This window comes from Silurus aristotelis (assembly GCF_946808225.1).
Source record: "Silurus aristotelis genome assembly, chromosome: 17".
Lineage (NCBI taxonomy): Eukaryota > Metazoa > Chordata > Actinopteri > Siluriformes > Siluridae > Silurus > Silurus aristotelis.
Genome location: NC_139590.1, coordinates 12,126,950 through 12,141,080, shown reverse-complemented (window position 1 = coordinate 12,141,080; position 14,131 = coordinate 12,126,950). Strand labels below are relative to the sequence as shown.

General features: G+C 35.4%; 1 protein-coding gene across 1 annotated transcript; it reads left to right on the top strand.

Moving 5' to 3' along the window:
• The first annotated feature begins 511 nt into the window (after positions 1-511).
• Positions 512-11,190, top strand: ldlra (low density lipoprotein receptor a). The gene is made up of 18 exons (XM_083566645.1): positions 512-779; positions 3,698-3,820; positions 3,952-4,074; positions 4,165-4,542; positions 4,638-4,760; positions 4,853-4,975; positions 5,052-5,171; positions 5,264-5,389; positions 5,489-5,660; positions 6,371-6,598; positions 6,696-6,814; positions 6,913-7,052; positions 7,868-8,009; positions 8,145-8,288; positions 8,391-8,609; positions 8,725-8,799; positions 8,893-9,056; positions 9,153-11,190. Exons 1-18 carry the CDS (start codon positions 722-724, stop codon positions 9,183-9,185), a joined length of 2,610 nt encoding a protein of 869 aa, XP_083422771.1. The 5' UTR covers positions 512-721; the 3' UTR covers positions 9,186-11,190.
• The last annotated feature ends 2,941 nt before the right edge of the window (positions 11,191-14,131 follow it).

Sequence of the window (14,131 nt, the reverse complement as noted above, 5' to 3'; positions counted from 1 at the left end):
TCCCCCCAACCCAAAAAAAAAAATAAAAAATAAAAAAGACAACTGCAATAGGTATCATGATGCAATATGGGATTATGGTGTCTTTTTGGTGTATGTTTGACTTAGCACTTCCAGTTACCTTTGCTCATTCGATTCGCACACACCATAGTCAAGGTCACTGATGTCACTGAGTGTCTTTTCTCTGTGTTTATAAGTCGAATAGCAAAAATAATGTAAAACATACTGAAAGAGAATATGAAAATTGTATGAAAATGTGGTCATACGGGTTCCCTTCCTGATGTTTTAATTGCAAATGTTAACATATGTTAACTTATGTTATGTTATATTTTATATTCAATAGTATTTTATCTAATTCTTTACTAATATCTGTCTACTATGCTAGACTGGGTGGGTCTACACAATTGGGGTGGCCTCTCAGGACACGCCTCCTCCGAATGAACATAGTGTACCTCAAAAATCACACCACCAAACCCCGCCCACCGTGCTTAAACCACGCCCATTCTACAACCCCATTCAAATGTAACTGATTTCACAATAAAATAAAATCTACTACCGGCACCGGCGAGTGAAAGTGCACTTTATTCTGTCATTAAATAATAATAATAATAATAATAAAAATAAAAAAACAGAACATTGGCCGACAAAAAGCAAACTTTTTGTAATTTTTGTAAACATAACGTGGAGCAACGTGGAGCCTCTGCTGATATTTCGTTGGAAAACTATGGAAAAGGTTTTCTTTTTGTTCTTCGTGGTGTATTTAACACGCCCAGTTTACACAGGTAAGACCATTAGATTATTGTTAGTTTGATGTTTATTTATAGTTTATAATTCCCAATAAACTCCGCAGAAATGTTAAACTAAACTACAGATCATTCAGTTATTTGAATAATGTTTGAAATTGTAGTATTTTATTATTTTTTGTAAAGGCAGGATAAATGATAAAGGATAAACACAGCACTATGGGGCAGTCATCCTTGGAGAAATATCATATCCAAGTTTATTTCTTGTATAACAGGTTTAGTCACTCTGGAGACACTCTACACACACAATGCGCATGCGCAATTCTTCCTCTTTTTCTTATGAAGCTTACAATATAATAACTGTGATCGGTTATGGGTCTATTGTGTAAACAGTTATTCCGTGGAAAACTGCATATGGTAGATAGTAAAAAAAACAAACAGGCAGAGCTGAAAATCCTCATCATTGTGAACAGAATGAAGCCTTTATAAAATGTAAATAAATAAAAAAAATCTCTGCCCACACATTCAACTCAGATCCCACATCCCTTTGTTCAGTTCCAGGAGCTGAAGTTCTGTGTATCTGGGCTGTGCCTAAAGAGCAGCACTAGTATCCGAGCCCCCTACCACATTTCCTGGAACCCCCTCTTCACTATGTTTCCGGAATTGCATGGAGAAGGCCAGGAACTTTTTAGGAATGTGTAATGACTGGCCTACTTTTTCCCCTCAGATTTATGGTTCACTATAGAGAGGCCTTTTTCCTGTATGTTCTCAGAATCTGAATAGTTAAGATGATCATTGCTTTGCTTCTACTGTACTGCTCCACATGTTGCAGAACAGTATACTTTGCATCCTTACAATGTTGATTTGGGTTTTAATGTAAAACACAGACCTCTTTTTCCTTGTGGACCCCCTTTTCCTTGTAAAAGTGATGGAATGTATACCTAATCTTTTACTAATTACAACTGATATTTCTCTATTTCTCGCAATAATACTAATGGGTATTAAATACTATTTTGATTTGAATAAATTAGTTCTGATTGTAATTAATGGACACTGGTATCGTTCATGAGCATTCTTTGTTAGTAGTATTATAAATAGTCCCACAAAATTGTAAGACCACCGCATTTCTCCCTTAGAATGTAGCCATGCCTCTGAACTATGGACTCTGAAACAGATGAAGCGATTAAAGAAAATAAACATTAAAAGGAACATTTTTTTTTCTATTTGAATTAATGATGTCAGACTGACTGTGGCTCTCAACCATAGCATTTTATTTAATGTAGTGGTGTTTAAGAATAGCAGCCATTTAATAAGTCATCACAGTAAATGTGTTGACAGAAAATCTCTACTTGAGCAGCATGGCAGATGGGAAGCTGTCTCCTGGATTCATTTTTGCAAGACAACAAGAATTGCCTAGCTACATGCAGAATCCTCTGAGCCCCTTCTGTCTTTGGTGTGTAATATGTTAGAGGAATTAATGATCAGATTGGTTTGCTTTTGGTATTAACAATCAAATTAGTTTGCCATTGATTATGTACATAGTGAGGCTTAGTGAGATTCTTTGCCTAATGTTTTTACGCAGGCAGCATAAATCACACATGGCTCTTTTTTTTTTATTTTTTTTTATCTGTATCCATGACATACTTTTAAGTACACTTAACCCAGTTGGCCAACAGTGGCATGATCCATTATGACCCTCCCCTTCGGATCATGTCATAAACAGGTGACCATGCTGACAAATGTGGCACTAGAAGGAATCCCCAAAATGACATGTCCATTTGAGAGCCTATTGGATGCAGGACCGTACATAATTAACCAAGCCTAGTTAAAAATTGGAGGTTGGAAAGAAATGTCAGGTTGTCTTTATTGACAGAACAAGCAGACTGAGATCATTAGCATAGATCTGAGAGTAATGGCAGACAATGCCATTCAGCTTCATATTTTTGTCGGCTATGGTTTAAACTCTCCCCATTGCCCAAGAAGATCTTACCATCATACACGTTAGGAGCTTTCCTTTGAGAAATACAAAAAAAACTAGTTTGTGAAAATGGCTCTCAGGCATAATACATATTTATTTGCTTTAGTTGCTAAATTAATAACCTAATTATATCCATTTACAGACAGTAAATACAAAATAAAGACCCTGCTGTATGATTTTCTACTGTAATGACAGTAATAGCTGTGGGAACATTTTCTTTAGTAATTCAAAGCCTATTCCAAGAGCATGAAGGAAACAGGATATAACAAACATGTCAAACTAGCTCTACTTAAGCTAGTTCAACTAGTTTAGCTGTTTATTCTAAATCTTGTCAAAGTGACAACTTGTTTGATCACAGAAGTTACACAGACAAGTATGAAATAGAATAGGTGTGTCATAATCATGCAATACTGGTTTTGAAAAGGCACAAACGGTTGCTTGTGACAGTAAGATTACAATCTGATGGCTGTTGGCACTAAAACATTCTGAAGGTTTTTTTTGTGCTTGTTTCTTAATTTTTTCTTCAGACTTCCCAGATGTGTAGTAAAATCAGATGAAATCTGTTTTTTTTTTCCTGACTTTTGTAGAATGAATTTCACAAAGATATCTGTTATATAAAATGCAATTCTTGCACTTGTCAGTTGCTTTCTGTTATTGCAGACACTCCCATACAGATATCCTAAAGGTTCCAAAAACCTGGTGTTCACATTCTTGCTTTGGTCGAAATCAAACCTGAAAACTGTAGACCTAAGAAATGCTGCTGTAAACATAAAACATAAACATAAAACAAAACTTTATAGTGTATAATTGTTTGTGTGATTTTTAATAGCACTTCTGGCACGTCTTTTTTTACTTCTGGCTTAATCATTAGAGATCAAGATTTCTCTAAATCTGCTTTGTGATGATATCTATTGAGAAAAAAATAAAAACAAAAATGAAATCTATATTAATAAATAGTATTAATCATCCTGTTTTACAGAGGTCAGTCCCTGCGGCTCCAGGAATTTCCCGTGTGGAAATGGGAAGTGTGTTACAATGAGATGGATATGTGATGGTACAGATGATTGCGGTGATGGCACTGATGAGCTCCCTGCTTCCTGCAGTGAGTATCTCATTAACATGCAGATACTCACGAATTTGTCATGGATTTTCAGAGCAACAAAGTTCAGGGTGTGTTGGATCCAACAGACATTTGTGTTTACAGTAATCTTACATTTTGTTCATTGTTTTAAGTGACAAAAACATGCAAACCCAGCGAGTTCCACTGTGGTGGAAGGCTAAACCAGTGTGTGCCTAACAGCTGGAAATGTGATGGCAAGGCAGACTGTGAAAATGAAGCTGATGAAGCTGGCTGCAGTGAGTGATGTTTTATTTTAACCTATAATAATGATTTTGTAATAGACAAAATACGTCTAAAACATCATCTGTTCCTGACTACTTTCACAGGTCTTAAACAGTGTGTGAATGGTGAATTCCGCTGCAGCAATGGTCAGTGTGTGTCTCAGTTTTTTGTCTGTGATGAGGATCTTGACTGTGACGATGGCAGCGATGAAGCACAGTGTCAGCCCACCACATGCAGATCGATTGATTTTCGCTGCAACAACTCGTTGTGCCTGCCACGCCTCTGGACCTGTGATGGAGATACTGATTGTTCCGATGGCTCAGACGAGTGGCCTCAGAACTGCGGCCACCGACCTTCTCCATCTCCCAGAAAGCCTTGCTCCAATATGGAGTTCCACTGTGACAGTGAGCAATGTATTCCAAACATCTGGAGATGTGATGGAGAGACTGACTGCCTGGATGGATCAGATGAGAAAGATTGTGGTAAGTCAACAGTTTTTCCTGTTCTGCCAAATAGTAGGAAAACTATATGAATAACTTTTAAAGTGCAGTAACTTCAGTGTTTTGTATTTGAACAGTCGTACCCACATGCCGACCAGATGAGTTCCGTTGTGGCGATGGCTCATGTATCCATGGGAGCCGCCAGTGTAACCAGGTGTATGATTGTCAGGATATGAGTGATGAGCTGGGCTGTGTCAATGGTAAATCTTTACTATTATAAGAAAATGCTTCAAAGCTATAACTGCAATATGAGTACAGCATGTTTAGATGGATGCATCATGACTTTTCTCAGCAACCCATTGTGAAGCACCATCCAAGTTTCAGTGTCGCAGCGGTGAATGCATCAGCATGGACAGAGTTTGCGACAAGCAGCGTGATTGTAGGGATTGGTCCGATGAGCCGCTGCGTGAGTGTGGTGAGTAATAAAAATAAATCTATAACTGAAAAAGTTGTAAAATAACTTTTGGTAACAATTTTTTTCATCCCAACAGATTCTAATGAGTGTCTGTACAACAACGGTGGCTGCTCTCATATCTGTAATGACCTAAAGATCGGCTACGAGTGCTTGTGCCCCAGTGGATTCCGATTGATAGGCAAGAAACGCTGTGAAGGTAAGACAGTGAAGAACTGGGAATAGCTGTGTTCAAATTACGAGCATGTGAATTTCAGGCTTTAACCTTTATCCCATATTTTCATCACACAGATATTGATGAGTGTGCCAGTGGGGACACATGTAGTCAAGTCTGTGTGAATCAGGTGGGCAGCTACAAGTGTGAGTGTTTTGAAGGATACCAAATTGATCCAGCGACCAAAGCCTGCAAAGCTATTGGTATGTGCTCAACCTCTGTGCTGTTGTGTATCCCTCATTTTAACCTGGTTATTGTTTAAAAAAGTCTGGTTTTAAACTGGCCTTCTCCATCTTGTTTAGGAACTGTAGCCTATCTGTACTTTACTAACCGCCATGAGGTGAGGAAGATGACTCTGGATAAGAGCGAATACACACAAGTCGTCTCTCATCAGAAAAACATAGTTGCACTGGATATGAACATCGCCAACAAGGAGATCTTCTGGTCTGATCTGTCCCTCAAGAAAATTTATAGGTAATGACCTATATTATTGATTAGGGGGGTTCCTTCACAAAAATTCTAAACCTTTACTGGATCATGCAGTAGGACAAATGACTTTTTTTTTAAAGAAAAAGTGAGTGCAAAAGTCTGTACTCCCATAACTGGACAAAGACAAATTTGAAAAAAAAATTCACAGACAGACTGAAGGCCGATAATTGTTTGGCTATAAAGTGGGTTATGTTTTGCAGATGATTCCTATAAGTGTATGTAATATGTATAAAGTATACCAGGAAAAATAGTTTAATTAACATTAACATTTAAATGTTTGCATTTTCCATTTTCAAAATATTTAACATTTTATCTAATGATTTATATATTCACCAATTGCCATCAACCTTCTTTGTATCATCTCATTTTGCGTATTTTGCTATTTTTGTCTAAAAGACTGATTGGTCACTATTTTCATTTACATTTTATCACATGCTGTCTTTTTCAGACTCCAAGGAGTGATGGCAAAGCCTGATATCTTGCTTTGTTTTTCTTTTTCTCAAAACAATATGTTGAGTTATCTTTTGCCATTGACTGTATGGTAATAAATCATAAGTCAAATTCTGCATATGAACCATATAGTAATTGTTTTTAATACATCAGGTGTGCTGGAGTTAAAAAGAGACAAAGCAACATTTGATTTCCTTTGAAGCAAGATTTGCCCCATTATGTGTTAACTGCTCTGTATTTTGTAGAGCTCCTATGGATGCAGCGTTAGACTCTTCTCAGCATAGCATTGTGATTGACTCAGATTTGGGTGCTGCTGAAGGGATTGCAGTGGACTGGATCCATGGCAATATCTACTGGACAGACAGTGTACGTGGTGCCATCTCTGTAGCCACAGGAGACGGAATGAAGCGCAAGACGCTCTTTGGAAAAGACCTGACCAAGCCAAGGGCTATTGTGGTTGACCCAATTAAGAAGTGAGTCACAAACTTGAATCTTAAAGTGCATGTTTTACTTTACAAACTATGCTGGATTTGTATAATCCTGTATGCCTATATTTGTTATTCGTCCTAGTTTTGTGTACTGGACTGACTGGGGTACACCTGCTAAAATTGAGAGAGGTGGCCTGAATGGAGTTGATCGCAGCACTTTGGTGTCTGATAACATCATCTGGCCCAATGGGATAACTCTTGGTAGGACCATTATCCTCAGAGTGTACCCTGCCACAATGGCAATGGTTGTTTTCAATGAATGTGGTTTGGCCTAATTTTTTTCCTTCTCCTGTGTTTAGATTTGTTAACCCAGCATCTGTACTGGGTGGATTCTAAACTGCATACCCTTGAAAGCATTGATGCACAGGGAGGTGGCCGTCGTACATTAATTATAGACCACGGCAGATTGGCACATCCACTAAGTGTCACAGTGTTTGAGGTAAGTTTGTGTTTCCGTAGATCTAGTTTAAGAATATTTAGTTTGATTGAGTTTTAGACTTCTAAATACTTATTATATTACAGAGATAATTTTTTATTTATGATCTGTTGAAAGTAAAATGTAAATATGAAATGTAAATTTCTCAATATGAAATAAAGTGATTTTGAAGCCAGTCACATTCCCATCATCTGTTATTTGCCTTATGTATAATAAGTTGCTAAATATAAATTTTGGACAGGATTAGAAACGAGTTTATTAGAGGGACAGTGCATGTTGGACGTTTTGGAGACAAAGTAAGAGAGGTGAGATTGAGATGGTTTGGACATGTGCAGAGGAGGGACATGGGGTATATCAGTAAGAGAATGCTGAGGATGGAACCTACCAGGAAAAAGGAAAAGAGGAAGGACAAGGAGGAGGTTAATGGATGTGGTGAGGGAAGACATGCAGGTAGTTGGTTTAAAAGAGGCAGATGTAGAGGACAGAGTAGTATGGGGACAGATGATCCGCTGTGGCGACCCCTAATGGGAGCAGCCTAAAGAATAAAAAAACAATGACAAAAATTACTACATTGCTCAATAAATTAGTGAATAAAATAAAGATAGAAAATTTCTAAAAAGAAAAAATCAACTCAGCAATTTTTTTTACTGAGTGCTTATATCTATTAAACAAAATATCCTGTTGGTATAATCTTAATTTTTTTTTTTTCACACTTGTACATTATATATGTTTTTATTTTAAAATGGAGATACTATATATTGTTGTATATATATATTGTAATTAGTTAATAAGAAATTAACTTCATTTGCTGTTTGCAGGAGCAAGTATTCTGGACTGATGTTAAAAACAATGCTATCCTGAGTGCTAACCGTGTGACAGGGGGCGACATCACAGAAGTGGCAGAACACCTCACATCTCCAGAGGACATTGTGCTCTTCCACGACCTGAAGCAGCCCAGTGGTGCGTCAGCTCATTAAAACATGACCAAACCCTAAATCTTTGAATTATCCAGTGCAGGATTTCAGTGCAGTACATAGTAGCAGAAAATCAATTTTTTTCTCAGCATTTATATTGAATAATGTGGTCTTTTTCCAGCTATGAATTGGTGTAAGATCAACAATGGTGGCTGTGAGTTTCTGTGCTTGGCTGCACCACAGGTCAGCGTCTTCTCACCAAAGTACACATGTGCTTGTCCTGACAACATGATGCTGGACAAAGATATGAAGAAATGTGTTCCTGGTAAGATTCGTTCATCATTCAATAATGAGATCAATCATTTGAGTTCTTTTAATGTTCTTTCAGTGTAGTTCATGTCATGACTCAGATCTTTTTATTGGACAGCGGTTGTTGTTCAAACAACAGCACCATCAGTCTCGGCCAAAGTTCCTACTACAGCTCGCCTTCATTTAACCCCACAAACTATACCCAAAACATCTGCCCCCAGAACCACCAAAACCTCAGATCCAATCACCACCACTATGAAGAGGACACAACCTACAGAAGCTTCCAGAGCCAAAATCCCCACAGTCACCACTCATTTTGAAGTGACCACACAGACAAGTAAGAGCACCTTTAGTAATGAATTTTTTTTTTTTTTTTTTTTAATTTTTTTATATATTTTGCATATTTCATGGTCATTTAATGGGTAAAATTCCCTCGTGTTTACTTTTTATAGATAGCCCCAATGCTGGTGCTGCAGTTAAAAAAGAAACTTCCACATTATTTGCTCTTTACATCACATTGCCCTTGGGTCAGTATGACAAAATAACTCAGAAAATTGTGAATAGACTGTATTCTATGTTTCTCGCATGATTTAATATTAGTTATATTTGTCCTTCTATAGTGGCATTATGTCTTCTGGGATTTGGTGGCATGCTGCTGTGGAGGAACTGGAAGTTGAAAAACACCAACACTATTCATTTTGAAAATCCAGTCTACCAGAAGACCACAGAGGATAAAGTTCACATCTGCCAGAACTACAGCTCTGATGGTTACTCCTACCTACCTGTAAGGCTTTAAAAAATATTTTTATTGTAATTTATCATAATCGTAATCTAGCATCTTTTTTTATCATTAATGTAATATTTAAATTTTTTGTTTCAGAGGCAAGCTGTCAGTCTTGATGATGAAATTTAACCTCTATGCTAAGACTGACTATAGTCATGTTGCTGCTGTAGTAACAAGCTGTAACAAGCTCAATGAATGGATTTTTAGAGATTGTTGTTGAGTCCAAAGACATGGAATCACTTTTTAGATGCGATACCTGAAGCAGGCTCGTCCAGGCTCATCCGGTGCAGGCTTCTAGGACACATAGGGAAACAAAGCAACCTCGAAAATCATTAACCTCTCATTGTATAGACGTTCCCCACCTTACGAACGAGTTACGTTCCGAACGACCGTTCGTAGCATGAAATCGAATAAACAAAAATAAAATATACTTAAACAAATCGAAATAATCGAAAAACTGTAAAGGTTTTGTATTAAGTAATAAAAAAAAAAATACAAATTTATATTAAAAAATCACTTTAAAAAATTCATTCGCCCTAATCCAGTGCGCATCATGTAGACTCGTTATGGTCGACGACTAGCTAGCGGCGGCTCTCCTCCGTTTTTAATTTTTTTGACTTTTTTGACAAATTTCAATGAGAACAGGCTTGTTCGTATCTGCGAAAGGTTGTAAAATGAATGTTCGTAAAGTGGGGCGCATCTGCACTTGAAAGAGAAAAGAAGAGAATGAATGTGTATGTGCTATGTGTGTATGTAAGACAAGACTGTAGTATTGGTAAATGTAATATTGTATCTGAGACTATTGTAAATTTTGTGTATGTGGAGTTTTATGTTTTGAATGTTACTAGTTGTAGCTACTAGTCCATTACAGATTATATGGTATTCTGTGAACTATATGGCCATATTATTGTTTTATGCTTAATGAACATCCCACCGCAGATTAACATCCACTCTTCTGGGAAGACCTTGCACTAGATTTTGGGGCAAGGTTGTGGGCATTTGCTCACTCAGTCACAAGTAACACTGATATTGGTTGAGGATGTCTGGAGTTCAGTCTGTGTTCCAGATTATCTTAAAGGTAGTGGGGTTGAGGTCAGGGCTCTGTGCAGGACTCTCAAATTCTTCTACTCCAGTCTTGGGAAACCATTGGAAGTGGTGGCTTAGTGGTTATGGTGTTGGACTTCAACTTGGTAAAAATTCCAGGACCAGTAACCTACCACTGCTGGGGACTTAAGCATGGCCCTTATCAAGTTGCTCTGGATAAGGGTGAGGCCAAAAAGAATGTGACAGTCTGCATAGATCTTGCTTTTGTACACTTCCAACGTTGTGGCATCACTCTGGGAAGACCTACATGTGGGTTTGATGATTAGCTGACCACAAACTACTGTCCATATAGTGCACTGTTTTAGCTTCGGTTTTTCAGTGTTGTTTGTTTTTCACTGCAGGTTATTTGTGTATTATTTTGTATAGTGATCCATGTGATTAAGATGTGAGTCTTGTGCACGTATGTCATTCATTTATAAGGATGTGTAAATATTTTACTTGTGTATGTAAATACAATTTTTGTCACCCTAGTTTTAATTTTAAAGTCTTCACGTGCACATGAACAAATTTCTTAATTTATTGTGAAATACATATACTTTAATTGACGTTGATTTTATCGACTTTATCGAAATCTAATTCTGTTGTACATATGATGCTATATTTTGATAAGCTGATGTAATTATCCACAGAATGATCTGATTCCAACTTTTCATAAAAAGTTATGAATGTGGAACTTTCATAACTACTTACTTTTTACTTTATTACTTTTTATATAAAGAAGTTCTAAGTATGTTTTGGCCTGATAAAAAAAAAAAAAAAAAGAAAGAAAGAAAATATAAATAATATAAGATAAAAGCAAATACATATATACAATATATATTTTTTTACTGTTGTGGACATTTTTTTGCAATCTCAGAGGGTACATCTTATAAGCAGCATTGTCATGAGGAAAAATATTTTCTTTTTGCAATTTTTATGGATCAGTGCATTTGCTTTTAAAAAAAAAAAGAAATAAATAGAAATCACTAGTAATCTTTGTAGAAAAAAGCTTTAGCAAGTTTACTGAATTAATAAAATAATCTTTTTATTGCTGATGTTTATTTGTGTTTTATTGAAATAATGGTGCTAAGGTATGTTATAGGTCGAAAAACACTATTTTGTGGTTCATTTTTAAATTAGTATTTCACTGTTTCATACCATGTCGACAAACACTATGTATGGTAAACGGAAAGCATGTAATCAATTCATTTCAGTTTTATTTGTCCAGCGTTTTAAACAATGGACATTGTCTCAAAGCAGCTTCACAGAGATAAAAGAGATTTAAAGTTGTATAAATGTATTGCCCATACAGTTTTTTTTTTTTTTTTATAATTTTAAGTTTGACTTGGTTCTTCAAGATTAAAAACATCAAACTTATGATTGGTTTTTATTTCTTTGGTGCAATTCATACTTCAACAATGGGTGCCTATTTCATACATTTTTTAGTTTTCCCTCCAGTGCACATCACACTGATAGGCCTCACTTTTTCATACCAGTTTTTGTAGGGTTTTTTTTTACCACTGATGGTTCATTTGAGCTGGCTTTTTGCATTATTATCTAGGGTTTATTATCTATTTAGAATCTGTATATTAAGTGTTTGTGTTTATAAATGTAAAAGAAAGTACAGTGCTGCTGTCCTGAGTATTTATCTGGCAGACATTATATGTTATAATTTAGTCTTGTCAGATGAGTATACTGTACATTTTGACAATTTACTGTATATAATCCACACTGATTCAGCAAAGCACAAAATATAAAAGGTCAGTAAACAGTCCAAACATCAGTTTTTTTCATTCATTTACTATGTCTAATGTGTCATTTAGTATGTGCATTTTGTATTTATATTTTAATATTTGATTATAACAGCAAACACTATAAAAATTAACAGGAATTAATGTTTTCACAGGTAATAATGATATTCTGAGTGTTTTGAATATCCAAGTAGAATTCTTGGCAACACCATTAACAGGAAGTAAATGTTGCAGGACTCCAGTTTTTCTAGTAAAATCTGGCTCCTTTGTCCTTGCCAATGTTGGCATAGTTGCTTTAATCAATACTGTACTGTGATTACAGTTAATATATACAAAGTAGACATTTTAGACACAAAACCTTTTATACTATTAATGTTCCTGTGTTGTGTGTCAATTAGTTTACTCATTATTACAATTTAAATTAAATAAATGATTTCTTAAAAAAATAAAAAAATTATAATATATATATATATATATATATATATATATATATATATATATATATATATATATATATATATATATATATATATATATATATATATTAATATTACAATACAATTTATTACAATATAACAATTTTGAGATCAGTTGTAGGTCAATATTTATTCAATAAATTATTAACTTTATGCAAAATATATTACAGTACATTTGGCAATTGCTGTTATGATTTTGAAGTTAAAATAAAAGCTTTAATTGGACTATAAAGTAAATATATACAGTTGTTTTTATAGGCAGTCGGGCCGCTGTTAAGTTTTCATTTCTTATACAGGTTCATTGCAGTGGCGAGTGCATGTGTTAATTCTCATTCATCTTGAGTAGTTGTGAGGTTGATCATTTGCTAGCCCTCCATGAGCTGTAAGCTTTATTGCACCTTCACCTCTCAGACAACAAAGACAAGTTGTGAATGCACTTATATTGGCCTCTATCAATTCCAGTACTTCTCTTTTATGCTGTCTATTGCCTAATTGCATGTGTCTTATATTCACAAATAAGCCCATGGTTAGTCAATAGCACAGAAGGATATCCCTCACCCAGGTGTTTTTCTTCAGTCTGATTGGACAGGCAGCCCCGCCTCCTCTGGAAGTTATCTCTGACTTATGTTTCTGTAGCACAGTATATTGCTGGGAGCTCCTAGAAATTCATAAAATAATGTATACTTCAAAGTAAGCGTTTATTATGGGAAGGGTGTTTCTTGTATCTGCTCCTACCAAACAATGATACATTAGAAGAAATAAAGTAGACAATAAACAAAGACATATTTTCAGTACAATATCTACATATACACAATTTGAAATTAATTAGGTAGTTATTTTCAGCACATCTCATACCACATGTATTTATACCCTATACAAAGCTTTAAGATCGATTATTTTGTGGGGTTTGTGGATGTGTGGATATTTGCCTCATCATGTTTGTTAGGAAATTTTCTCTTCAAAAGATACAAAGTGTACTTATTATTTAATTAAACCATGTATGTAAACAGATACAACTATTTCCAAAAGTGATTAACAATTGCACTGGTACAATTTGTTATTCCTAGCTATGACGAGATACTGCTTTTCCAGAAAGCCAAAATTAATAATTAACTAAAGTTGAAAAAAAGTTATTATTTCACCTTAAAAGAGCTTTTTGCCAAATAAATTAATCACTTGTGTAATTGTATCTAGAATTCCAATGTTCCAACAAGTCATAGATTAAGAACATTGTGTGAGTTTGAACTTACACAATATGTGAGTTCACTTGCTATTTATTCTTAATTCTGGAGCCAAAATAAAGTATTAGGCAACAAAGTTCCAATAACTGTCTGTATATGTCCTACTAGTGACAATTGGACAGTAGTGAAATAGAAGATTTTTCATAGCTCTGATTTTGTATATAACAATGCAAATATGACATCTGTAAATTCTTTGATATTTTTTAACTTATTGAGTTTAAACATGAAATTGTTTGAACTCTACTGATCTATCAGACTAGTAAATCACAGCTGTTTTCCAGGAATGTATAGGAATAGTTGTGGGGAAAAGGGAAGGGAAATCTGGACTGTCTTTTTTCTTCTAGAGATACTTCTAGAGATAAAACTAAATCAGTGACAAATTCAATGAACACACCGATCCAACATTCTTAGCCAACTGACATACCATAACCATCTGTGTTACTCAACTAATTACAGCCTTTTAAAGCTCGATGTATAAAGGAAGACACATGTTCCCACATTCCTAAGCTACTTCTTCTTTTGTA

Excerpts from the sequence above, each read along its gene's own strand:
- ldlra (XM_083566645.1), top strand. The coding sequence starts at position 722 with ATGGAAAAGGTTTTCTTTTTGTTCTTCGTGGTGTATTTAACACGCCCA. Across the intron at positions 4,761-4,852 it reads TGAGCTGGGCTGTGTCAATG|CAACCCATTGTGAAGCACCA; the intron begins GTAAATCTTTAC and ends GACTTTTCTCAG. Across the intron at positions 5,661-6,370 it reads TCCCTCAAGAAAATTTATAG|AGCTCCTATGGATGCAGCGT; the intron begins GTAATGACCTAT and ends TGTATTTTGTAG.